Below are 27,377 nucleotides of genomic sequence, written 5' to 3'. Positions count from 1 at the left end.
CGTGACGTGTGGTTTACACTACCATAGAACATCAATATCTCTTATGTCCAGAACTTCATAATACCTGAAGCTGACATCACAGCCCATTTAAGGAGCTTGTTTATCATCTTTGAAGTTTTTTTTATGACATTTAATAGCAAACCAGTCTATGACATTTTTACTATGTCATCTTTTATGATATTCGTTTATGACATTTTTTACAACATACTATGACATTTTTTATGACATTTGTATTTCATACACTACAAGATTTATGACTTTTTATGCCATACTATACAATTTTTTTTTTTTTGGCATACAATACTATATTTTTTTTATAACATTATTGTGGCATACTATAATATATTTTCATGGCGTACCATACTATGACATTTTATTAACTTTTTTTGTGCCATACTATACTATGATATATTTATTTGTATACTAAACTATGAAGTTCTTTGACATTTCATGGTATACTTTACTAAAAAAACTGAAAACATCTGAAACAATAAAAGAGAATGTTTTGCTGGTGTGATCTTACTCTGTGGGTTCAGTCACAGTAGAGGGAGATATAACTGAATGAAGTTCAGATTAGGACACTAAATGCACATTTCCACCTTTGGTAGGCGTCTCTAAACGCTCTGTAGTTTCATTTCTGAGGTCTCTTTCTGCCTTGTTTTTTTTATTGGGAATCAATAGTTTAAAAGGCCAAACAGAATGACAGCTTTGTCTTTGAAGCTGAAGACAATTCTATTGAGATCTTCTAGAAAAATCTTAAAACATAAGCATGTTTAGCACATTATTCATTGGATTATCTGTAGGCCTGTTGTCTCTATTAGTGGTTATCACTCGGATTAGTCTTCTCAAAACTAATCACAATTGTTATAGATTGGTGCTGCTTAATGTTCACAAGAAATCTCAATAAAACTGAAATGCATTGGTAAATGTCACCACCATCTTCAGATTGATGAACAGAGCTTTCCACACAAGTTATTCACTCTTGTAAGCACTTTTTTTGACAGCAGGAACTCCGGTTTGAATCCAATTTGATTAACAAATTATTAAAGTGACCAGCAATAGAGAAACACAGGGTCCAAATTTAGACATTCTGGTACGAGGAACTCCCTAATAAATGGGACAAAAATATAAAATGACTTGTCAAATTTGCCAAAGTTTATTGGGAGCCTTCATACAAAAAATGAAATTATGGCTGTAAAAAGTTACAAAGGATTATTGTTGACATTGATATACTTTTGGCATTTAAGGCCTATTAACCCAACACAGTTTTTGTAACTCTTTGCAATTTATTTTAAATCTAAAACTGTTGATTTAAACAAGCAGATAAGACAAGAATATTTTAAAACATACAGACCAATAGATAACTGCAGATTACTTCTCAGTGGTAGTTTACAACACAAACCCACGAAAAATTTGAAAAGCAACTCAGAAAAAAAATAAAACAAAAAAACCTGGCTAATATTCAATTGTGAACACATGAAGTTGAGGCAACTTTTATTACACACTGCCAACTAATTTCAATGAGTTTTGTTTTCATGACTGCAAACAAATGTATTTACACTGACTTCCATTAGCATGTGTCAGACTATCGGCGTGCCGGCATTAGAAGCTGCTTCGCCGTTACTGAATCGGGGAAAAGGTTGTGGTAGGTCGGTAAGGGGACGTAGGCGGCGGTTATCATTTTGCCTGGAAGAAAAAAAAGAGCAGGGAATTGTTAAGAAACTGGAAAACTTTCTCCACATTCTGTTCTTTGAAGTTGCATTTTATGGATTCAAAAGCTAAAGGAATTGTTACAAACCTGCAAACCAGCGTCCATGTAGTGCATTTACAGTCGCCATCGCTGCTGGTATTGAGGGACATTTCACGTACACATTACCCTTTGTGGGGAAAAAGAAAGACAGAAAAGATTACAAAAGATGTCTCTCAGGAGCCAGTTTTAATATCAGGTCTGTGAATCCACTGGGAATAAGTGATATTTGGGTGAAGTGACGCTGAAGTGTCAACTTACTTGAGCAGAGTTCTTATCAACATAAATGTGAACGATTCCTCCATGTTTGTTGCACTCCTCGATAACATCGTCTTGGATCTCGACGGCCCAGGTGGGATCGTTTTCCCTGAGAGAACAAGTTTGGGAGTGTTAAAAATACAATGGCTTTAAAATATAAAGTAGTTGGTATTCCTGAAATGAAGATTTTAAAAAGAAGTTAACTTTTTTAATATACTGGTTGGTTCCCTTCATAAAGTGATTTCAATAAAATATATGGACAAAATCCACTGTGTGTTTTAAAGCTAATATGAGTTTTCTGCAGTTTGTGTCAGACAATAAATATGGGTTACCTTCTAGTTTATATTTTTAACTTGAAATTGTTTTTGCGTTTCCTTTCTGAGCTGCAGCAGAAAACCAGTAGGAATTGTTCCTTTTTGATAGCAACTTTAGAAAACGCAATCTTTAAAGATGCAATTCTACTGAAAATGATGTACAGGTGGATTTTGATCCTCGCCACTGAAATCTCTTCATAAAGAGATTGTTTCAGAGACCAAAAACTGCACATTTGGGAACTTGAGTGCCGATTTAACGAAATCTTTAAAAAGAAAAAAAGTGAACCTATACAAATGTAACATCCTTACGATTGTGGGTTGAACAGGTTGGACAGCTGGAGGCAGTGTGTGGCCAGCGGCTGTGATGGGAGGTTCAATGCTTGGCTTGGAGTTGGAGTTTGAACTGTTGAAACAAAAAGAGAATCATTGTTTGTCAGCGTAGATTATGAAAAATATAGAAATACTATATCAACACAAACAAAATGTCTTCCCATCATCTCGACCCTCACCTTGTGGAGCAGAGATGTTTCCAAAGGGAATGGACCCGGTCATCTGTAGAGCCTGCTGAGCTGCAGGAGGGATCTTCAGGCCGGTTCCTGTGAAGAGAAGAGAGAAATTAAAACTTGTTAATTAAAAAAAAACAAAAAAACACAGATTCTGTCAGCTTCCTGAAACTGACAGATTGTGACATTTAAGGAACTGGCCAGAGTTAGATGAGAAGAGCAATATCCTTTAAGAGCCATTCACAAATTCATAAATTTTGCCAATAGAATGACGTTATCTGGTGTGATATAAGAGGACTTTTTGTGCCTCTGTACGGTCGATACAAAAGACGCTGCAGGCCAGTACGAACCTTCTGCTAGTCGAGCCATAAGCTGCAGACGCCCCGTGGTGCCGAGGTCGATGCCAGTCCTCTCCAGTTCGTCGTTGTCCAGGAACGAGCTGGCCGTCGATGAGTCGGAGCGCTCTGTAACATGCCCCACCTTCATCGGACGGCCGGCCAGCTCGAAGCCGTTCAGCTGCTCCAAGGCCTTTTTAGCGCATTCTGCGTCTGCAAACTGTAAGAAGCAAAAGACGTCAGAATCAAACTAGCTACAAAAAAATGTGAGCATTGTTGATGATAAAGAAGCTCTGTTTACCGATATGAAGCCATATCCTTTGGATCGTCCAGTCTCGCTGTCCATCATAAGCTGGATTCCCTCGATCTTTGGAAACAAAACACAGCAACACACGATTGTCACGAATGCATCTACAAGCCAAAATCATAATTTACTTGTATGTGAGTCTCGTTCCTGACCTTTCCGAAGGGCTCAAAGATCCCTCGAAGCATTTCTTCGGTGATGTTGAAGTGCAGCGAGCCCACGTACAGCCTCATGGGGCCTGAACTGCCCTTCTGTAGGTTGTTGGCAGCGGCTGCAGCTCTGTTTTTCTCTGCCTGTAATTACACGAGTAAAGTAATGCAATTCAGTTTATGCAGAAATTCCTAATTTGTCCAAATCACAACGTGTTGGTTATAAATTTGCTTGTCACATCAGATGGAAATAATCAGAGACATCCACCTGGGAGGCCTGGACGATGATGGGCACTCCTAGAAGCCTCTGGCCGGTCAACCCAATAGCCAGCGGTACAGAAGAAGACTCCACAAACTCGATGTATGCGATGCCCTTTGATCTCCTGGAGTTTCTGTCTGAGATCATTCTCACATCTCTCACCTGGAACGAGAAAGCGGCGACAGTTTAGGAGATCGTTTCTACACACAGACATGCCGGGTTATACGCGACAATGACGCGAAAACCGACTGACTTTTCCGACAGCGGAGAAGAAATCTTCCAGGTCTCGAGCTCTGATTCTGGCAGCGAGCTGCATGCAGAAAACTGTGCGAGCATCTCTCTCCTCTGGAGTTAGGTTGTCAATTGGTTGCCTTAAAATAAGAAAGAGAAAACAACATTAGATTTAAAAACATGCCTCTGCAAACTAAAACTAAAATAATGAATTCTTGTGGAAAATGGAAAAAGGTAAATCAGACATACTCCCTGATTTTGTTAAACGGCCCGATAGCATCTTCAAAGTTTCTTGAATAGAAACAAATTTTTAAAGATCTGTTAAAACCTCAAAGTGAGTTTGAAAAAAAGTCACTTGATTTCAGGGTGCTGTAACAAAATCAGGAATTCAACCCCACCCAAAATATGAGTAGTAATGTAAAAATGAATCTCACCTGATGGGACTCTTCTCTTTTTTGAAAGGGCTCCTACTTTTTGAACGTTTCCGGCTAAAATATAAAGAAGAATTAAATTTTCAGTTTTGATGCACATGCTGTGTATGAGAAAAATGTATTTGTACTGTTAACACTGACGTCTACTGCAGTAGTCTAAATGGAGAAACTAGCAATCAAATAAATTCCTGCTCCAGTTTCTAAAATGCACAGAAGACATTTCACACATTACAGAAGAGGAAACAAGAACATATTAATAACTGATAAGCCTCCGATTACAAGTATGTCACTTTGCATACTTGCCTATTCAAATACCTTTTTCCAAACACAAATATATTTAATTTCAATTATGGAAATCTGAACCTTTTTTTCTGTCAAAGAAGAAAGTTAAGGACATTATTATTTTCTTGTTTGCATATTACACACCAGGCAGACCTGCTAGCTGTTGATACCGCCGTACTCTCCGTATTCCACTTTATTAGGCACACCTGTACAAGCTTATGATGTTGAGAATGTTCAGTTTTAGCCGACACTGTCAAAAAGGTGGAAATGGAGTAATATGCTTGACAGCTGAGGTTTTCGTTAGCTGGCGGGTTCTGAGATTGCACCACCACCAGTCTGATGATAATCAGCCTCTGGGGGAGAGCGGATATCCGGCTCAAGACTTCCTGTCCCTGGTTGCAACTTGAGATATGAGCCTGCAGTTGCCTACAGAGTCTAAATTTAGTAGTAATGTTGTACTAGACTGCATTACAACACTTCCTTTACCTCAATTACAAAATCTACAATAAATTATAATATTTCTAGCGATGTTGCCAAAAACTGAACTTTATAAACTTTGCAACAATAGATGTTATGGCAGAAATATTGCATTGGAATGCATTAGATTGTGCAGGTGTCACTAATAAAGTTGATAAAGTGTGTAGGTCATGAAGTGTAAAAGGCCACATACACTGGGCTCTTGCGTGCTCTGTAACGCCCGGAGCGCTCCTTGCTCCTGGAGCCGCTGCGATGGCGCTCTCTGCTGCGGCTTCGTTTTCTTTCTCGGCTCTTGCTCCTCTTCTTACTCTTCTTTTTGTCTTTGCTTCGACTTCTTCTCTTCCTAGAGCTTGGGCTTCGGCTCTTGCTGCGGCTCCTCCTTTTTCTGAAACATGTTACAACACTGCTATCGTTGTGCAAGGTTTAAAACACTTTTTCTTTTCTTTTTTTTTTTAAATCATGTAGCTCAGAATCACACAGTTAATATGCCAGATAAGATATGAAAACTTACTTCTTGCTTTGCTCATCATGTCCATTTGCATGAGAGGACTTGATCTCATCCTAAGCAAGGTTGATAGAAGAACATCATGAGGACGTAGATGAAACATTTCAAGTCGTCAAGGTAAAGGGGATGGGGGTGGGACAAGAGAAAATGCAGAATATATTCAATTAATAAAAATACTTCATAACTCCCTACTGTCATGTCTGGACAGTGTCCTTCCACCACCCCAATAGCTTCCCATCCCACTCCTGGTTATTACAAGGCTGCTCAGTACTTAATGCAACAAAGCAAAGTAAAGGGAGAGTCTCCAACACATTAGCTGAGTTCAGGAAGCTTTGTCAGAAGTCAGATCATCTCCACCATTCCCCTTCTTATAGGTCGTACCAATGCCACTATTTGTGCCTAATCATGTGACCACGCATGGCCCACGACCACTAAAAGAGATCCTGTGTGGTTGGTGTCAGTCCAGTGATCTTCACCCATTTTCGTTCTTGGACTGTAAGAGCTCGATGCCACCTCTGTCACACATCTTGCCCTGAAGCAAACAGGGATTCACACTTCTTAGTAATATTGACGCCCAAGGAAATAAATGAACTTTAAAAAAAAAAAAAAAAAAAAAAAAAAAAAAAAAAAATGAAATAAATCCATAAATTCAGCCACGTGTTACACTGCCATTATCTTTAGTTTGCATGTTATAAGTAATATTTCTAACCTTTTGACTTTAGAAGTAATTATTAACTACTAAAAGCAACTCAAATTAAAATACAATGATGCTAGATAGAAGAATCTATTGTACAGTCATTCTAATAATATATCAATATCTGTGGTATTGTGTAGCATGCAAAATCAAGATGCTGTTTCACATAACAGTTGACTATGGCAAAGAGGCAGTATTCATATTTACTTGCAAGAGAAATTAATAGTTCACCTGTATTTTGCCATAAAATCATGACATGGCTCATGTATTCGCACAATGACGCTCCACAACTGCAATATCTGCGTTTTCAAACATACTGATGTCAAACTATTGGATTTAAAACAGTTATAGATTGACACAAACACAATTAAGTATACCTTATTCATTTGTGAAAAATTGTTTTTCTTAACACAACTAAATAAACTTCAAGATGACAGAGTGATACATTTTTTTTCTTTCAAAGCAACAAAGTGTACGACGTTCTAGAAAACGGGTCATATAGGACTGTACATTCAGAAAAGCGTGATGGCATGCAGATTGTAAATCTGAATACTGCCTCCTTTGCTGGACAGGTAAAGATGGGCTTATTAACCATTGGCATTCACCTTGTTGCAACCGAATAGGGATTGGATGTTCTAGGTTGAGTCTCTTTTAGTCCTAAGGTGAACCACAGTACATCAGTATATGCACAATAACTACCTTCCTTTTTTTCACAGTTCACAGTGGAATCAAAGATGAATTCATGGGAGTAGAGGTGAGATATCATTAGGGAAGTCTATAAAGAGAGATAGATGTGGATTTATTTATAATTCTGTATTGCGTTTGAAATACTCAAATTACACCACACAACAGTCAAGTAAACTTTGTCACAGTAGCAAATATAAAAAAAGGACTCTAGAGTAAATCATAACAGTGAAACAGGCCTCATATCTCTGTGATCTGCAACCCACCTTTCTGAATGGAGCCTCCAGCATGGCCTCAACGTCAAAATCATCAGCCATGATGATCCTGAGAGAGAGAGAGAGAGATGATCACGATTACATTCACAAAACAAGACACTACTACAGCGTTACGGCAACAGTGACAATAAACCAGCAGCCTAAGCCTAATAGATGTTGGAATTTTGTATAATTCATGGATTTTTTTAAAGGAGATTCAGAGATTTATACTTTTATAATAGTTTTCTGTCTGTATAGATAATATTTCAGTTATTGTGGATTCTTTACAGTTTTTATTGCTTATTTATAATACTTGTTTTTTTCTTTTACTATGTCTCTTGTTTGCACTATTATCTATGCTGCTGTAATCCTGTAAATTTCCCCGCTGCGGGACTAATAGAGGATTATTTTATTTTATCTAAAGAAGCGTGGTGGTTTGATCCTGTGAAATGTTTATAAAAAAATAATAATTATATTCAACATGGAGTTCAATCAATTATCACCTGGAAAGACTTTCTTGATTTCTACTTATTTAAAAAACTGCAGATGATGTTCAGAAACATTTACAGGATTATGAAACATTTAATGCTCAGTGGTTTCACTTCCTCTAAACATTCAAGTACTTCTCTGCAGTACAGGTACTCTGCAGCTGTAGTAGAAGTACTATACTCTCATCTATATATATATATATATATATATATATATATATATATATATATATATATATAATACTTGGGCTTTTTTTTCATTTTTATCTTGTCTTTCTTTACTATGTCTCTTGTGTGCACTTTACCTCTATGCTGCTGTAAGCCTGCAAATTTCCCCGCTGCGGGACTAATAAAGGATTATTATTTATATATATATATATATATATATATACACACACATATATATACACACATATATATACACACACACATATATATATATATATACACACACATATATACACACACATATATACATATATACACATATATATATATATATATATATATATATATATATATATATATATATATACACACATATATATATATATACACATATATATATATATATATATGTGTATACACACACTTTTTGTTGTAGTTTTCTATATTTTTTGTATCTACATCACAACATGTACATTGTTTACATTAATCTAACTCTAAAGATGTCACCCTTAACCCCACACAGAGCTCACATATACACATATATACACACACACACACATATATATATTCAGCATTAGAGATTACATAAAGATAAACACGCATGAAGCTAAAGCTAACTAGCCACCGTCTAAACATTAGCATACATCCACGACCCTCCTCCATGTCTCACTAGCCTCCTCATGTAAATACCAATAAACATACATGTCACGTCACTAATAAACCACGTGTTAAACATGGATGTGTACAGCAGTCAGGCATGTTTACATTAGGAGGGAGAGAAACAAGCTAATGCTACATGCTAACAGCGTTTCCGCGGCACAGCTAGCTAGTTAGCTTGTTAGCTTAATTAGCAAACATCGACGTTACCGTTTGAAATGATGCGTTAAAGTCACAATATCACGGGACAGGTGCGGCTGTAGAGACTCCTCTCGACGCCTCCCCCTCGGCAGATCACACACAGATAAGTTGAAATCACGATTTTAGAAGTTATGTAAGCTTTTTTGGTAAAGGTTAGCAACTCTCCGTGGCAGGTCGTGTGGCCTGGGCTCCTTCCTTCTTCTTCGTCGCCTTCTTCTTCTACGAAAGGTTTAGCGGCAGCGGCGATGCTCGGGTTCGCTGCACCGCCACCTATTGGAACTAAGCGGTACTGCACCAGTCTCATCCCGAAGGACTCAGTATGCCTACATTATATTAAATAACTTTATTTCACATACAGTACCAGTATGTGAAATAATACTGGTACTGTATTGGACACACCTTCTCATTCAATGATTTTTTTTTTTTTATTTTTTTTATTTTACATATATATATTTTATTTTTATTTTATTTTATTTATTTTATATATATTTTATATATATATATTTATTTTATTTTATTTATTTTATTTTTTTTATTTATTTTATGTTTTTATTTATTTTTATTATTTTATTTTACATATATATATATTTTTTTATTTTTATATTATTTTATATATATATATATATATACAGTACCAGTCAAAAGATCGACCTTCTCATTTAATGTTTTTTCTTTATTTTTATTTTTATATATATACCTTTGACATTTAAATAGTTTAATATCCTATTCGTAGTAGTTTGTAGCACTTATTATATTCGTATTAGTCTGTTGCAATTATTGTTTTCATAGTAATTTGCCTCTGCACTATACTTTTGCTCTGGTTTATGCTTTAAGATGCTTGTTTAAGAAAGGAGATGCACTTATGACTTCTGGTGACTAGTAGTTCTCTTGAATACCTATGTTGAATACACTTCCTGTAAGTCATTTGGATAAAAGCGTCTGCTAAATGACTGTAATGTAATGTAATGTAATGTAATGTAATATATGTTTTCATGTCTTTAAGTTTTACTTCTTAGGTTCTTTTGACTTTTGAATGAAACACTCATTTTATATACTGTGTATTTTTATAATAAAACTTCAAAAAATGACCAGGACATTTAGATGTTTGCTTCCAGTTTGTAATCACAGTGATTCATTTCAAGCATTTTACAGTTCCCTCACATTTATTCATACATGCCCTTATATTAGATCATTTACAATTAATTCACTATACATTTACCCAATTATGTTACAACATACATACAGTACCAGTCAAAAGTTTGGACACACCTACATTTTGTATATATCCCAAGTGATCTCGGACCAGGTTTGTTGGAGGTCCTATGATAGCAGCAGTTTAGAAATGTAGACAATCTTGCTAAACAAGCAGAACATGTCAGACTTTAACTGTCACAAAAACTCCCAATTCCTATGATTTTTTTCTTCTAAAAACTCCACAAGTATCTCAAGATAAGGAATTAAATACATATCCTAAAGTTCAAATATCATTATCAATATTGTCACTTTACCTATTATAAAATAAACCATAATTATTGATCCCCAGTGGGGAAGTTCAGGTGCTTAGAGAAATGTAAATATAGATAGATACATAATTAGCAAACCCGATTTGCCATAGAAAATTAATTTACCATCTAAATTAAGTACACAACATTACTGTTATTGATGGTTACAAAAACATATTTCTGTATCTGCTGCTCTTAAATTTAATCCACATTAGTCAAATACTTTCAAATTATAATACAGTGCCCAATTAAGATGTCATGTATAAATCTGTAAATAACTAATGCTAAAGAGGCACACATGTTGGTTACATCTCTATGCAAATTCCTGAACACCAGGTCTTGGAACATTTGCTGTTTGCCACTTATTTTATTAAATTTTACATTGGTGGTACACAAGCCTAAATAAATGAAAACTGCAAGAGCACTGATACTTAACTTGCTGCAGATTATTAGTTGTAAATATACATTTAAAGTTGTCACAAACTATCTCCAAACTTCCTAGAATCTGATTTATAAATATTCAGCTATGTAATATATATTTAATTAACTATATAATTAGGAATAATTAGGACTGTGTTTAACAGGGTAACAAACCATAGTTTCCATTGTGCTTTGCATGAATAACAATTACATTTGTACATGTTGAACGGCTACACAGAGAACTTCTGTTATAATATCATATTGCAAATTTCCCCCGCTGTGGGACTAATAAAGGATTATCTTATCTTATCTTATTAACTTAAATACATGATAATAAAACACCTGATTTCAGATACAGCAGTTAGTCACCCTATGATTTAGGCCTTTAGTATTTAAACTTTAATAGTTGTTAATAAACTCCACCCTGCAGGCCGTTTATTAACAACCTCTAGATGCCTTTTATGGTCAAACATCTCAAACCATGCCTCTATAAAAGGAACTGAAGTTCGACTTCCGGGTGTGGAAATACCCGGATCTTCCGCAATACCAGCCCAATGTGCGCATGCGCAGTAGTATTCCCTTAAACCCCGCCTCCCAGGCTATGTTGTCCCTCATTCTCGGATTCATTAACATGAATGGAGGAAAGAAAACACATCTAGATTCATCAATTCTTACATTTTACAACTTTAAGGGCCTAATGATCTAAACAAAGACCATTCAAAGCAGCCCTGCGCTCTTCCTTTGGGGTTTGCATCAAACGACAACATTCCTCCTGTAAAACGCTACTCCGGGCAAGAAAACCCATCATGAGATTTTGAGATCTCGTCTTTCATCGCGAGAACAAAGCCTCTTCAGTTTCACGGCTCTCTGTCGCCATCTAGTGATGAGCATGAATAAATGTCAATGCTCCTCCATCTCCATTTTAGATTGTACTCACAACATCCAGGCTACCAGACCTCTGAAACTTAAAACATTTGTTTATTCTTTTTAATGTATTTTTATCTTGTACATCAATGTTTACTCTATAATAATAATAATAATAATATATTATCATGCTGACCACACCCCATGTGGATATACTGTACATTTTTATTTTTATTCTTATTTTTATTTTTATTTTATTTTATTGTATATATGTATATTTATTATCTGTTTCTATGTAGTTGAGCTGCTGCAACACCCGAATTTCCCCATGGGGATCAATAAAGGAATATAATAATAATATAATAATAATAATAATAATAATAATAATAATAATAATAATAATAATAATAATAATAATAATAATAATATAAGACTTTAACAATATATATGTTTAACATAACTTAATTTGGTCCGGCAGTTGTAAATTAATTATATTCCTCATTATTTTCATGTAGATGATGCTCATTGTTTTTAATGTTATTGCATTTTTGTTGTCGTTATTCTTTTTTTTTTTTATTGTATTTTTCGACTTCCCATGAAAACCAGATGGTGCAGCTCAAGGATATAAACATTTTGCAGCTTGAGCTGACTTCACAGCTTGAATTATTGACATAATTACTATTCTAATAAAAATGCTCACAGTTCAAAAAGTGTTTATTCACATTAGGGCTATATTACTCACATGTTTGCATGTAGGACAATAAATAACAACAATACTGGTTACATTAGAAAAAGAGTGCTCGACATTGTCTCTGCACTCATTATTATTTATGATCCTATTTACAACGTCATGAATTTAAACAATTAGTTATAAAGACAATTACAGGCTTATTCACATTTACTCCCTCAGTGAAATGCATTGATCACATGTCATGCTGCAGAATCCTCCGTTGTGTTGTTGAGTTCAGGCGGTGAATCGTAATCTAGAGGAAATTCAAAAAACAGCTCATCATCAAAACAGAAATTATCGGGCGGTGGCGCGAAACACTTCATCTTCAGGACGAAGCCCGTGAGGACGCCTCCCAGCGCTGACACTCCGATGGTGGAGAACACAGCTGCCACCTGGTAGAGAGCCTGCTCCCGGGCGGTCCTCCCCAACCCCGGCTTTAAACCGGGGATCAACATCTGGAGCTCTTGCAGCTTGGGGTCCCCCTCCACTGGTGCTCTGTGGCTAAAGATCTCATAGAAACTGGGGCCATACGTCTCCTCGTTGGCCATCAGTATGGCGCATATCCCCGCAGTGCAGGATATAAGTCCCGTCAGGCCGTGCAAATTATGTATTCCACACTGATCCTGGATCCTAAAGTGTCGTGCCAGGACGGGGGTCAAGTACTTGTAGCCCAGCATGCACGCTGTGCAGCCCATTATACCCAGAGAGTACGCGGCCGCTGGTGAGATCATCATATCCACAGTCGCCCCGACCGTCACGCCTCCAGCCAGGGTCACGTTCTGAACGTCGGCCATGGTGATCTTTCCTCTTTTGTTCAGCATGGTGGAGAGAGCGAAGGCCGTGAGCGTGGAGGCGCTGAGGCCGAGGAAAGTGTGGATGACGGCCCGGTGCTGGTCGTCTCCTTTCAGGGTCAATGCTGAGTTGAAGGAGGGCCAGAACACCCAGAGGAACAAGGTCCCAATCACCGACAGGATGTCCGACTGGTAGCTGGTGTTCTCCTTGGCGTGGCCTTCGTTAAGGCATGGCCTGTAGAGCACAAAGGAGACCCCCAAGCCAAAGTAACAGGCAAACAGGTGGATTAGAATGGAGCCCCCTGCGTCGTTGATCCTCAGATACTTCAGCACGGCCCATTCGGTGCACGCAAACACGGGCACCTCCAGCAGAGCCATGACCAGCAGCTGCAGCGGACTCGTTCTCCCCAATACTGCACCAAAAGAAATCAGCACCACGGCGCACGCAAACTCTGCATTCACCAGGTTGATCACGCCGAGGTGGATCTTACCCTCGTGGCTGAACTGGAAGTAGCCCTGCACCAGGATGGCCCACTGGATGGCGAAGGTAGCCGTGAGGAAGTTGAAGACCAACCCCCCAAAACCGTAGAGTCGGAAAAAGGCCAACAGGCACCCGAAGCCGAGGAATATCATGACCTGTATGTCCGTAAAAACCGGGTAGTCCCTGTACAGAGCGTTGTCCATGGGGTTAGTCCGGTTAGTCTGGAACCGGGCGTCCGTTTGCTCATCATAGGTGACAAAAGAAGCGAATAATGCAACGATAATCACCTGTGTGACAAAGACAAACACAGGTAACCTCACTCTGAGGCCGGTCGACTTGGTCTTCATCCTGACTGCTCTTTGGGACAAATGACAGGGACTTCCACTGCAGCCTGCAGTTTATCTGCTCAGATTAGACGGGTCAAAGACATCGGTCGTTGCTGCTCTCTCTCTCTTTCTCTCTCAAACAAACAAAAGGAATATAACACTGCAGAGAGGACTTTGGCCCATTGTTATAAGACATGTAACATTTCTGATGTATAAGCGTTTTTTGTGATTATTTTTATCGCACATTACAGCAAAACTTTCACAAAAGCCTGTTCCATGAACTGTTTGAGCACCGGATGTCAGAATCAATTTTTATTAGATTACAGTAAAACCATTATCAATAACATGACTCCTTTAACAAAATTCTTACAAAAAAATATGCATTTTAAGAACTGATTTAAACAGAAACATCCTTAATGTTGCCATGTGTTTATAATGTTTTTGTCCTGCTGTGATTGCGGATGTTTGAATTCCATTTGGAAACATTTAGAAAGACCCCGTGAGCCTTTCTTTATATCAGTCTGCACATATCAACAAATGCATATTGACAAACGCTTCAACTTGCATGTAACAATCACTGCAGTCGTTTTTTTATCCAGATTAATCACTTTGACTGAAATATTTTTGTCAAGAAGAAGATTGAAAGCGTTTCTGCTGCTTCTTGATGGCTCTCAACATGGCGAAGGCTTAACCGGTGCAGAGTGGCGGCCTTGAGCTAACCAGTGGGGTTTGCTCACGTGCATTAATATGCAGCTATGTCATCAAAACAAGAAAGCTCGATTTAGAACACACAAAGAGAAAGAGTGACTTTACTCTCTGCTCAGGATGACATAACTCCACTGCATCTATACATAGATAGCAGTTTTTTGCTTCTATATTAAAGAGAAGCTGCACATTTCAATGTTTTTTTAGCTGTAAACTAAATGATATTACTATACTCTGATGAAACGCATCAATGCTGGTGTTAATATTGACATATATCACAGAATTTACAAAAATCAGCCCTAATCTTTCAAAGCCAATTTTTGAGATAGAGTCGACTGTTTGTGGCAAATCTACTATTATGAAATGCGTCTAAAAGTAGAAAAGTGTCTTACAACACCATTATACAACTTCTTTGTTGCTAACAGTGCTCGCACCATTTGATAAAAACATGAAATTAAATTGTTTCCCTAATGTTTTAAAAGGATGTTCCAGTCTTAAACCAGTTTTTTTTGTCAGTAGCTAAATCCTGTATTTCTGACTGCCAGTCAATTAGAGAAATAACAGTGGAAATAACTAAACTGAGCATCTAATCTAATGATTGTAAACTCTTTTTTAAAAAATGATTTACCTTCTTTAAAATAACAGCAGAGTCAACATGTTATCTGTTGTCAACTCTGAAGCTGGTATTATCTGTCTGCTAAATGACTGTAATGTAATGTAATGTAATCTGGTCAAAGGTTAAAAGTGCCTCACAATGTAACTTTTCATGTAGTGTAGCATCTTGACTTGTTTAATACTTTGGTATCATGATAACACGCTAAACTAAGATGGTGAACATTGTACCTTCTAAACATCAGCATGTTAGGAACGTCCCTGAGAGCATGTTAGCACGTAGCATTTAGCTCCACTGTGCCTACAAAAGTAAAGCTTTGCAGAGCCGCTGCAGACTCTTTAGCTCCTTTTCCTTTAAATTCAGAACAAAATGAACATTTACTTTCACACACAAGTGGCTGAGCTGTTATTGAAGTTGACATTTGTAAAATGACTAATCATAAAGCCAAGGCAATACAATTAATCTATAAGCAGAAGAAAATCACCGACACTTGAACCGTCATTGTTGTATTAAAATTATTTTAATTTATTGCATTTTGCCGACATATAAAATGGTTTCTTTAAACCATCACTTGTACATAATTGCATAAGACATGGCAGAACATAAAACAAAGTTCGTTCATCATTTTAAAAGACAATACAAACTATTGTATATCTATAAAACCTGTGTAAACACACATTGCACGTGTTATCTCTAAGCCTAAAATCACACATCTATTTACAAACGTCCCATCGTCACTCTGCTCACATCCTGCTGTTCAGTTACATACTCCGTCCTCAGTCCAACTAGCATCAGGTATCACACACAAACACACAGGCATGTAGACATAGCACACACACATAATAAATGATTAGTCCTGCAGACCAGTGACAGATACATCAACCAGTAGAGCTACATCATCTTCTCATGAATCAACAATAAACTGTTTTGTTGCTGCTAAAATTCTGCATCCACACTTTTCAGAGTTATAAGGGAAACACTGAGGGATGCATAGATATTCACCAAACAGAGGACATATCAATATGTGTATGATGAGGTGAGGTTCTTGTATATGCTACGGGGTTTAAAACAATACAAATAATACTTACAAAGCTTATGATTTCCTGGAAAAGATCCTTAATGTTTTTTGCTTAGAATTTTCTAAGTGAAGTACATCACAGCACTGAAAGTCCAAGGGGAAAAGAGGTAAATAAAATCATACTACAGTGTATATACTGTACATGTTTGGACAAAAACTTAAAAAATATACTATTATGACTAAGCGCTTTGTTGCTATATTGATGTTATATACTACGCACATGTAATGTACATGTTGCCGACTCTTACTGGTCATATATCCTATGAAATGTTTGCAGACTCAGGGTGAATATCTATGACAAAACAGCACATGTGCATGAACTAAACCTCACACAAACAGAAACTAAGCATCCACAGATTCACAAAAACTAAATGTCTGAGAGGTATTCTGCAGGATAATCAAACTCGATGAATAAATCATCCTAAAACAGTTTAATATAAATTTGTAGATATTATTCAGTGTCTGCATTTTCTGAAAAAATGTTGATACAACTCAAAACAGGTGGATACAGCTGGTTGCGTACAATTACTTCTCCTGGTTATCGACTTATTATAATACTTCAGTTTGTTTTGTACGGATTAAACAAATGCGATATAACATACTAATTAGTGATCTTTAGAGATGCTAGTAGGCATATTTTGTTACCTTTGGACAGAGCTAGGCTAGCTGTAGTATTTTTAGTATCCAGTATTTATGCTAAGCTAAGCTAAGCATCTGCTGCTGAGAACGTTATCATCTCTCGTCTTCTTATATCGCTATTTGCAAGAAACCAAACAAGCAAGTACTCCTTTAATAACGGTGCAAAATACAGAAAATTTAAATAAACCTTTTTTTTTCTGAATCACATAATTAGAAAAATAAATTGTCTGCGATATCATTTATGACATATCATTGATATGTACCTATCTGACTCTGACTTTTGTTTTCAAACATGACAAATAATAAATAATAAGTTAAATAATGTTTTTAAACCGTTAAAATGTTAAGTAAAATTCTACATTCATTGAACTTCAACACTTTAAACTCTAATATTTCATATTCATGGACGGGACATAGACTGCAAGTATGTCCCTGCATTTTCAAATATGGTGTAATGTTAGACGGATAAAATTGGTTAAAACTAGTACTGAATCTATTTACAGCTCGCACTTCTGCTTTTTCCATTCTACAATTAATTAATTAGAATGTATCAAATGAGCACAGGAAGGTCCACCAAACCCGTTTCCACTGTTAATAAATATAATTACCCGTAGGTCTAATATTAATACCTGTATGCTTCCAATCATACAATGAAAAGCAAAATTAGACCAGGACAAAGACAGACATGATTAAATACATAAATAATATAAATAAATAACAGTTAAAATACTCTTTGAGAAATGAACAGGAAGAAAAGCAAAAGGGACAGAATGTTGATTTAACTTATCAGAAAAGGGAAATAAATATGTGGAAACCTTCCATTATCTGAAGCTGTTTTTTGCGACAAAAATGTCAGAACTAAGCATAAACTTATCTGCTGTTATCAGCTGATAGGCAGAGAACAGAGTCGACCGTTGCACAATTCTTCATGTGGAGTAACAGTCAAACGAGTAGATGTTGTGGGAGGTTGTGGGGGGAACAAATGAAGAGGTCAGAGTCTGTTTGTGTGTGTGTCAGTGTGTGTGTGTGTGTGTGTGTGTGTGTGTGTGTGTGTGTGTGTGTGTGTGTGTGTGTGTGTGTGTGTGTGTGTGTGTGTGTGTGTGTTTGTCCCTGAAAGCCCTTCAGGAGTAGATGGTGATGACCTCACGTCCACCTCCACGCACCAGGAGGACCCGGTTGAGACCTTCGGTGAGCACCTCAAGGAACTCCATGTCTGAGAGACAGTCACAGTGAAGGAGTGATGTTTTCTTACAAGACATTAAAGTGTTAGTTGAAGACCGATCTATCCATTTATTATTTCCCCTTACCTTAAGACTTTTTACTGGTTTATGTTACAGCCATAAAGCGTTAATTTGCAGATTAATATTTGACATTTAAAAAATGAAACCATCAGGTCCCAGCTGTGTCTATTTGGGGTTCTTTGTCACATGTTTCATCTATGAGAGAGCGGTTTTCCCTATAACTTCTCAAATTGTTTTTATTTAAATAACTATTTAAGGCCCAAAGACGTACAACCATCCAGTATTTCACAAAAACAGCAAAGATTCTTACAAAGTCCAAAAAATGAAAACAGATATTTGTAGCAGAACTGTATGGTTCTTCATTACGCCAACGTATCTCTGAAGGTATTTCATTCTAGCTCCACCTTGACTCACTACAACAGGAGAAATTATCTAATATCGGGATATCCGGGGAGACAGGACGAGTGCAATGTGATTTACAACTGGTGTTTTTATCGAAAGAAAATATTTCTTTCTCAATAATTTCACTTGAAACTGTTCTTTTTGCACAAAAGTTCTTAATTAAATGAGAAAAAAGTTTTCAAGTATTTAATTCATACAGGAGTAGACAATAATAAGCTTTACCATCTGTTTTTTTCATATGGACTATTTATTAATTAAAAAAAAAATTGTATTTTGATATATAACAATATCGAGATATGATACAACCTATAAAGGGATAGAAGATTTTGGCTATTTCGCCCAGCCCAACTTGCAAAAAGAATTTAATCTCGTGGGAACACAAGGATCTGGACTGAACCGAGCAAAGCACATTAAGATATACAGTATGTGATGCATTATATTGTATTTATGACGAAGGATACAGTTTTCATTGCCCACACGGTTCTTGGGTGGCCCCGGCATGTTGAGCAGGACAAGTTTTGCCTCCTTGGACTTCTTTATGATGACCTCATTGAGCCGCATCGCTGTGTGCATGCGCCTCACGTCCACTGGGCTCCTGATGCGAAAAAAACACACAAAGGCCACATCGGTTTTTATTTACAAATCAGGCTCTCAGCTCACACAGTGCGACTTCCTCCAAAATAAGATAATAAACAATACTTACAAGTTCTCCCACTCCCTGCAGCAGCATGTAAGGGGGGGAAATAACTAGGGTGAATTACCAACAGGACGTTATGTGCTCAAACAAGATCTGTGTTTGTTAACGGTTTAAGGTCAAAGTTTTGTTTGTTTCACAGGAACACAATGTATCTTTTTGGAACCTGGAACGTGGGTCGATACACAAATATGTACTGCTGACCCACGTTTACTGTGCTCATATCATGTGTCAGGTCTACTTCCTGTACTGGGAGTGAAACTGAAAGTCCACTCACGGCTTCATGTTGAAGAAGTCTTTTCCCGTATCTGGGTTCACTGCATGAAGGGTCTTCCCTTTGTCCACACCTGAGGGAGACGTTTGGCTGGTGGGGCTTGTGGGGCTTGTGGGGCTGGTGGGACTGGTCGGTGTGGAGGCGTTCTTACTGTGGATGAGCTGCACCTGTTTTGGGTTGGAGACATCCACAGACTGAGAGACAGACATTGTGACATGACAGTGAAAGAGAGGAAGGAGACACCCGTCAGTCCAGGTGAAACTTCAGGGGCCAAGTTGTGACGAGATGAAACAATAACAGCAGATTCAGCCCAAGCTGGAGAACAGAGGACACTGGAAATAAAGACGTTATTCTTCTGCGGCAGCATTACCTCGTCTTCTGGTTGTTCTGCCACGCTGGCTCCTTCGTCCACGCTTTGCCGGGAGCGCGAGGCAGACGGGTTTTTACGCCGAATTGACCCACGGGATGAATCTGTAATGCTCTGGATCTATAAAAAAAAAAGAGAAAGGAAATGGATTAGGTTTAATTTCCATCTGGAATGAATTCTCTGTTCCCTCAGATCATTTAAAACAAGTCCAGACAACAACACTTTATTATAAACCAATTTGCTGCCCTAGAGCTGATATTTGGAACCCACAGAGTGATAATTGAAATGTCAGCGTCAGTGTTCTTCAGGGTTCTGTGCTGACATTTGGTAAAAATAGGTTTGAATTAAATGAGCCTTCTTTAGGTTTCAAGGTTTCTCTAGTTTAGTAGTGTACAAACTTTTCTGGTTTACCTCTCTCTCCTTCTCGTTCTTGGTCAGATGCATCTGTTTGAGGATTTGTGATCGTTGCTCCATGATCAGTGTTTTCTCGTAGGTGTAGGCTGAGATGTCACCGTCATGCTTTAAAGAAAATAATATATTTTTCATTTATATTACAGTATTTCAAGTCCTGAAACAAGAGTCAAAATATGAATGAAATTTTCATTCCTACGTATATAAAAAAAAGGGTTTATCTCAGAACATTTTCAGTTTCCTTAATGTTGAAGCTTCCAAACTGCCTCACATTTCATATCTCATTTAAATCTTGTAACTACACAATCCAATAACTACTTTTCCCAACTTATCCCTCATGTACGCACTAATGATAAAATATCTGGTTTCAGGTACAATGCAGCTGTTAAATGTAATGAAACGCAAACTACCATCAAACTTAAATTTTACATTCCCCCTGGAGACTTTAAAGCTTTATTATCTGATGTTTTTTATGAAGACTGTAATTGTTTTTATTACTTTTAATTGTGTGTTCGTGTTCCTTCTGTTGTGTTGGTTGTTTTCTTGTAAGTATTCAGACCTAAAAAGATCAATACCAGCTTAAGTGTACGGTACAATTACAATATTCAGCCTGTTTACATTGAGATAGCCATACAGTCTATTCTTCTGATTGGGAACTGCTCTTGCCAAAGCTACCAGACTCCATTGAAAAAAACTGTATTTTTAACTCGCGACCCGGCCCAGGATAAGTGAAAGTTAATGGATGGATGGATTGATAATGCATGTAACACAGGAGTTGATGGTCTACTGTTTGTGTTATTTGTGTGACAATATCTCAAACAAACTAATGGATTGAGGCAGTGATAGAACAGCAACCCCTGTGCTCTGCGAGATAAAATTACAGTTTTCTGGTGGATTTGGCTGTCTCATGGAAATGCAACCTCACTTCCAAAGACCCAAACTATCCCTTTAATCTCATAGAGACAGCTTGATTAACAAAGGATCTAAAAAAAGCCCTCTCCTCTTGGATTCCTCTTGTTCTTTTACTCAGAGTAAGTGTCAGACGAGTCTCTCACCATCTCCACCACTTCCACTGCAGCATCGATGCGCAGGTGATAGAGGAAGGTGATGAGGTCTTTCTTCATCTGGATACTATTGTCATCCATCTGAGCCACGGTGAAAATGCGCATCTTGCACTTCCTCCACACCTGAAACAGGAACATTCACTGTCGATGAACAAAGTGTTCTCAGTTATTTTTTAAACCTCTACACTGTAACCTTGGTAACTGGTACTTACCTTGTGCTGACGCAGCAGGAAGGGCAGGAGCATCAACATGCCTCCATCGTGGACAATCCACCACACATCTATGTGGCCTTCGGTGAAGCGCTCTCCGTTGGACGGGTAGCTGGAGATATTCTTAGGAACCAACAAGGCCAGACTGGCTACGGTCGTCTCTCGGACCACCTCTGCAGAGGGACAGAATGGATTTATTATAAAGTATAATGAAGGGCCTGGGAAAGGGTAACTCGCTTTGTTTAATTCATCCCATTAGGCAGGAAGTAGGGATGTTTGTATCTGGTGATGGTGTTAATTGTATATACATTTAAAAACATATATAAGAGCCTGAACCGTACTTAATCATTGAGGCAGATGCTGATATCGACATTTGAGAGTTAAGAAAATAAATCGATGCAGAGATATGTGCATATATATATGTTTTTTTTCTCTCTCTCTCTCTCTCTCTCTCTCTCTCTCTCTCTCTCTCTCTCTATATATATATATATATATATATATATATATATATATATATATATATATTGTTTCGTTTTTTTCTATAAAAATACAGGATATGTCTGATAACGAACCCTTATATTTGGTTATTGACCAAGATATGAACAAAATTTTATAGTAAATACATAAAATAAACATCAGACAAAGATCAACCAACAAAGAAAAAATCTCATCATCAAAAAGAATCTATGGGCAGACTATTCAAAATGGGACTAGTCCTATCTAATCACATATTTTTACAACAGAATGACAGTTAAAAGATTAATAGAAAATCAATTAACTTAAGAGATATTTATAACCATGTCAGGGTTAACCTTAAAGTAACTATAAGGAACTTTCATTTTGTGTTGATTTGGCAAAGTTGCCGTGTTTCCGAGCACCGGAGTCTCTTACAAAACCCTCAAATTTTACTGCAACAAGGGCCTGATAGTCTATTAAGCTCAGTCCTGGTTCTGGTTCACTCTCCAGCGGGCCCAGCAATACAGCCTGGATTTCCAGCAGCGTGGTGCTGGTACACTATACTAAAACACTGTATTAAATAATATCCAAGACATTTATTATTTTACCAGTGTTTAAGACTTACCAATAAAGTTCCTAAATTGCTGGTGGTACTCGGGCTGTTTCCAGTTTCGGGGCCAGCTGACCAACACAGTGTTGTGCTTCAGACCTCCCAGTCCTCCAACCTGGATCAGGTGGGACGTCCCATCTCTCAGATTGGAGGAGATGACCACCTGAGAGAAACCCTTCACCTTCTCCGTCTCCATCAGCTTACGCAAGGACTACAAATGCACAGAGAGGGGAAGACAGCTGTTAGGGAGAAGTTTACGTGATAAAGTAGTTCAATGAGACAAGAAACAATTTATTACAGCTGGCAGAAATCTTCTCCTACTTATGTTCATATCAGTCTACAGTGAATATATAGTATATCATTTTAGTGTATTAGTGCACCATCTGTCCAACGGACGGCTTTTACTTGTTTCACCCTTTTCTACCCAAGGACATCACAAAATCATAGCGTAGCATCAGACAGCTCCAAACAGGGTCCGACTACTATCATGCAATGGTTTCAGATTTTTCGATCATTTTCAGGCTGGTTTTGTGGATTTGGAGCTACTCATTACTTTGTGTAACAGTGAAACTAGTAACCTGGAGAGGTTGGAAGGAGATGTACAATTCTAAAACGTTATGTTTCTATGTAGAAACCTGTGGAGTATGTTAGCACATCATCAGCTAGCGTTAGCACTTCTATGCTACGCTATAAATTGCTTTTTTCCCTTCAAAAGGTTGGATTACATTTCTTCAGGGAGTGCAGTTAGTGACAGTGTGGGCCCCTTGTTTCCTGTGAATAACTGTGTCGAGAGTTGAGTGATGTTAAGTCAAAGTTCATGCGTTAGAGATTAAAGGGATGAACCTGATCCGCCCTCTGGAACTCTGTGTAGTTGTCCAGGAAGGTTCCCTGGACGGAGGTCCCGACGATGGTCAGACCCTTCCCCGCTTTCAGCTGATTGGCCAGAGAGAGCAGACGAGGCTGCTCCACGGTCTGCTCAGCATCCACGCTCACCAGAACCAAGATCTGAGGCCTTAAAATAGAAAGAAAGCACCAGGTAATAGACCATCTCATCTCAGAACTGTTTAGCTGTTGAAGTTGAACGGTTTTCGTGGACTGACCTCCAGTTCTTGGTGTGTGGTGGTCCTTCCTCCAGCCTCATGAGAGCAAATCGTGCAGCGCTCAGAGAGATGCCTCGTATCCCGTCACCCCACTCCTTCTCCGCTCTGTGACACATTAACACATAAGTGGGTAAGCAAAAAACAAGCCCAAATGAAGTCAAACAACAGCCACTGGCAGAACAATTGGATGCACTGCAAAGAAAACAAACTGGCCTAGAACTTTAAGTTAATTACCGCGATACAATCTTCATTACTGTGACTACTTACCCGCAGAACTCAATGTACTTGTAGATGCAGGTGGCGATGCCCATGGCGACAATGGCGTAATACCAGGAACAGATGAACATGAGTGACAGACACAGACTCATTCCCAAGAAAGACAGAGCCCTGCAGGAGACATCACGTGTTTGGTCTTACTAATATCTGCCAGCTTCACACTGCTGGCTTGAACTCTGCGAAGACCACAGGTTGTAACTAAACTCATGCTGGTTTTCAGACAGACAGGCTTCAGCTCCCCCATGGTGATCCAGGTGCACACAGCTCTGGTTAATATCGTCATCTCACAAATTCACAGATGCTGATACTTGACATTTTTATCTCCAACTAAAATTTGCGTTAAATCAAAAGCAGGCCTTGCAGCATATGTGTGTTATGTTTTTTTTTAACACTGACTCCAATAACTCACCAGTGGTAGAACTTAAAGCGCGGCCTCCAGTTTGGTGTCCTCAGCAAAGTCTGCAAGGCACAGGCCAGATTGACAAACATGTAGCACATCAAGAAGAACCTGAAGAGAGAAGAGGAGGAATATACAGAAAATAAAAAAAGTAAGGCCACAAAACAATGAATATATGTGTGTGTGTGTGTGTGAGTGATGTGCTTACATGGAGAGGATGGGTGCGACTGCATCCAGGGAGGCGATGATGATGCCGATCTCACAGATGCAAGCCGTGAGCAGAAGGGCCCAGGTGGGCTCTCCGTTGTCCTTGCCGTGCCCAAACACCTGCAGGAACATGAAAAGGATTAAATGAAATCATGTTTCATTGCACCTCTTGGACAGAAAGTGCAGTACGAATAGAGTGCGGGATTTTAATGATGAATTAATGTAATAAACGTGTTTGTTTCTGCAGCCTAAAGATACAGAAAATAAATACACACATATAAGTCGTCTTTGAGAATTATGAAACACTTTTTCTGGTTTTAAATCGATCAATCAGACTTTATTTGTATAGCACTTTTTATACAAATATATTGTAAAAAAAATTGCTTCACAGTGTAAACCACCCCAATCAACATAAAAAACAATAAATTACTTTTTAAATAATAAAATATTAAATAACAGCAGGAAAAAAAACAGGAACTGAGTAAACGCGAGTTAGGATATGAAATAAATGCAGCTAAAAAAGCTAAACTAAAGAGATGAACTACAATAAATAATTTGGAAGATAGATAAATAAAGCTCAAATAAAGGCCAGACTACAAAGGTAGAGTACACTAAATGATGAATAAAGCTCAGTTAAAATACTAAAAAGACAACATATCATGAATAATTAGAACGATAAATAAATAAAGCTCAATTAAAAGCCAGACTTAAAAGGTAACATACCATAAATAATTAGAAAGATAAATAAATAAATAAATAAATAAAGCTACATTAAAAGCCAGACTAAAAATGTAGGTCTTGAGTTTGCTTTTAAAATGATCAACATTCTCTTTTATTATAAATATGCATGTTAGTCCTGCATTCTCACTCTGAGAAATGGGATGATGCCGTCTCTAGCGATGGCCTGTAGGAGCCGTGGAGCTCCGGTCAGACTTTGGAGTCCGGCTCCACAAGTGGAGAAGAAGGAGCCGAACACGATGACCCACGGAGACGGCCATGCCAGAGTCCCAATCACCAGGTTACCGTTCACCCCTTCACCAAACCTGTAGAGAGAGAATTCAAAATACTCACAAGCTGTAATAACAAACACTGACTTTTTAGCCATTCGTTCAGATAAACAAACGTATTTTGAATGTTTTCAAACTGATATAAAAGTTGATATATTATGTTTTCTCAGCCCTTGTCAAACTTCCACAGTAATGCAGTTTAGAAAAGGCAGATTAACCACTCAAAAATTATTGGCTAGTAAATTTCAAAACAATTGGTCCTTTGTTTCGGAAAGAGAGAGGAAAAAAAAGCAAAATATATAACTTATAACTGTTTTTGCTGTTAAGCTTGGACAAACAAGAGAAAGCTTAGATTTATACTTTATTGTTAATAAAAATAAATAATAATAAAAATAAAACATAACATAATATAATCTAACATAATATAATAATAACACTACTAATAATAGTAATATTAAACATTGTAAGGGAAATTACGTTTGATCACGCACAACGTAATAATGTTTAATCATGCTCTGACAATTAAAAGTTCGACAATTTTGAAAGAGAGTTTTGCCTTGTTCTTCGTTGTCAGAGTGGGATTGCAAAAATTGCCATGACAGCATTTACACAAATCGACATTATAAGACTCACTTGTCTCTGAGGACTACTCCCTCTATACAGGCTCCAAACAGCACAACAGTGGACATGTCTGGAGAAAAGCTGTTAAAGAATGTATTATTTGAGATGCTCAATCCAAATAATATGACAAATGTTGTATAAATAAGTCAGTCAACCAGCACTTTCAGCTCAGTGAAGGATACACACAATAGACGTGGTGGTGATGGCTGCAATCGTGCCGATGGGGATCGACTTCTGAGCGTCACGCAGATCTCCGGATCGGTTTGAGCCCGCCATGATACCTGTGAGTGGAGCGAGAGGAAACAATCAGGAGATTTGTGCTTTTAAAACCTGCAAGGAGAGGTAATGTATATTCTTATTTATCTCTAGTCATACCACTAGCATCCAATAATCAGGTTCTGCAGCACAGACAGATCTGCTTATGAAAAGATGGCGCAGTTGCAAAATAAACTCAATTCTGGAAAATATGTCCCTCATGCCCTTAAACTTACAATAATTGATTGATTTTGATCACTTGGGGGCAGCAGAAACAAACTGTTATCACAATTTTTGACATGTTATCACTTTGAAAAGTCGATAAGGCATTATTTAGGAGTGGCCTTTGTGACCTGGTCTCTATATTTAAGTCCAACCAACACTACCCTAATTAATAAAAATCTGTCTCTTTAGCATCTAAATTCTCCACTTCATTCATCAGTTGCTAAAGTTGCTAACTTTGTCTGCCTGCTGTTTTGTGTGAATGTGTTTTTAGAGCTTCTTACAATAGAAAGATTTTCAATTTGAAATAAAAGTCATTAGCTATTGCCAAATGAGTTAACACAACTGGATGCTGGGCTCCAGACTGCTAAACTCAAAGCACAATTTCATAGAAACTCGAAATCAACCAGGACTGAAATCTTAAAATTTCCATTTTACGATAAAAATATAGATTAGAGCAGCTTTAAAGATAAA

The 27,377-nt window shown here is 37.7% G+C and overlaps 3 protein-coding genes across 6 annotated transcripts in view; all 3 read right to left on the bottom strand.

Annotated features, from left to right (window-relative positions):
* Positions 1 to 1,139: 1,139 nt before the first annotated feature.
* On the bottom strand, positions 1,140 to 9,146 carry LOC129099807 (RNA-binding protein 39-like). Of its 4 annotated transcripts, none has more exons than XM_054609190.1 (16): positions 8,951 to 9,146; positions 7,440 to 7,497; positions 5,802 to 5,851; positions 5,484 to 5,675; positions 4,535 to 4,588; positions 4,350 to 4,391; positions 4,123 to 4,240; positions 3,873 to 4,031; positions 3,617 to 3,754; positions 3,459 to 3,524; positions 3,173 to 3,377; positions 2,829 to 2,915; positions 2,629 to 2,722; positions 2,009 to 2,114; positions 1,799 to 1,877; positions 1,140 to 1,686 (listed from the first exon to the last, which is right to left on the bottom strand). In XM_054609190.1, the coding sequence occupies exons 2-16, from the start codon at positions 7,488 to 7,490 to the stop codon at positions 1,586 to 1,588; spliced, it is 1,542 nt and encodes a 513-aa protein (XP_054465165.1). In that variant the 5' UTR covers positions 7,491 to 7,497; positions 8,951 to 9,146; the 3' UTR covers positions 1,140 to 1,585. The 4 variants fall into 4 exon arrangements, with proteins under 4 accessions (XP_054465165.1, XP_054465166.1, XP_054465167.1 ...); XM_054609191.1 differs by having other exon boundaries at positions 3,879 to 4,031; XM_054609192.1 differs by lacking the exon at positions 4,350 to 4,391.
* Positions 9,147 to 12,657: 3,511 nt separating this feature from the next.
* Positions 12,658 to 14,076, bottom strand: LOC129099517 (ammonium transporter Rh type B-A-like). The gene has a single exon (XM_054608770.1). It carries the CDS (start codon positions 14,074 to 14,076, stop codon positions 12,658 to 12,660), a length of 1,419 nt encoding a protein of 472 aa, XP_054464745.1.
* A 4,135-nt stretch (positions 14,077 to 18,211) lies between these two features.
* The window catches only part of slc12a5b (solute carrier family 12 member 5b), a 30,810-nt gene continuing 21,644 nt past the window's right edge, over positions 18,212 to 27,377 (bottom strand). The window contains exons 10-26 of the mRNA XM_054608769.1: positions 26,609 to 26,707; positions 26,439 to 26,496; positions 25,667 to 25,841; positions 24,800 to 24,918; positions 24,604 to 24,702; positions 24,186 to 24,305; positions 23,919 to 24,023; positions 23,662 to 23,830; positions 22,834 to 23,029; positions 21,756 to 21,925; positions 21,535 to 21,666; positions 20,480 to 20,587; positions 20,072 to 20,188; positions 19,705 to 19,895; positions 19,437 to 19,451; positions 19,195 to 19,328; positions 18,212 to 18,303 (exon numbers count right to left, since the gene is read on the bottom strand). Coding sequence (XP_054464744.1) covers positions 18,212 to 18,303; positions 19,195 to 19,328; positions 19,437 to 19,451; positions 19,705 to 19,895; positions 20,072 to 20,188; positions 20,480 to 20,587; positions 21,535 to 21,666; positions 21,756 to 21,925; positions 22,834 to 23,029; positions 23,662 to 23,830; positions 23,919 to 24,023; positions 24,186 to 24,305; positions 24,604 to 24,702; positions 24,800 to 24,918; positions 25,667 to 25,841; positions 26,439 to 26,496; positions 26,609 to 26,707 — 2,099 coding nt within the window. The remainder of the gene's footprint in view (positions 18,304 to 19,194; positions 19,329 to 19,436; positions 19,452 to 19,704; positions 19,896 to 20,071; positions 20,189 to 20,479; positions 20,588 to 21,534; positions 21,667 to 21,755; positions 21,926 to 22,833; positions 23,030 to 23,661; positions 23,831 to 23,918; positions 24,024 to 24,185; positions 24,306 to 24,603; positions 24,703 to 24,799; positions 24,919 to 25,666; positions 25,842 to 26,438; positions 26,497 to 26,608; positions 26,708 to 27,377) is intronic.

Source organism: Anoplopoma fimbria, chromosome 12, assembly GCF_027596085.1.
Source record: "Anoplopoma fimbria isolate UVic2021 breed Golden Eagle Sablefish chromosome 12, Afim_UVic_2022, whole genome shotgun sequence".
NCBI classification, from domain to species: domain Eukaryota; kingdom Metazoa; phylum Chordata; class Actinopteri; order Perciformes; family Anoplopomatidae; genus Anoplopoma; species Anoplopoma fimbria.
Note: the sequence above shows the minus strand (reverse complement) of the source record. Positions and strands in the feature narration are given on the sequence as shown.

Excerpts from the sequence above, each read along its gene's own strand:
- LOC129099517 (XM_054608770.1), bottom strand. The coding sequence starts at position 14,076 with ATGAAGACCAAGTCGACCGGCCTCAGAGTGAGGTTACCTGTGTTTGTC.
- LOC129099807 (XM_054609190.1), bottom strand. The coding sequence starts at position 7,490 with ATGGCTGATGATTTTGACGTTGAGGCCATGCTGGAGGCTCCATTCAGA. Across the intron at positions 4,241-4,349 it reads CCGTTTAACAAAATCAGGGA|GCAACCAATTGACAACCTAA; the intron begins GTATGTCTGATT and ends TCTTATTTTAAG. Across the intron at positions 2,115-2,628 it reads AACCTGTTCAACCCACAATC|GGAAAACGATCCCACCTGGG; the intron begins GTAAGGATGTTA and ends TTGTTCTCTCAG.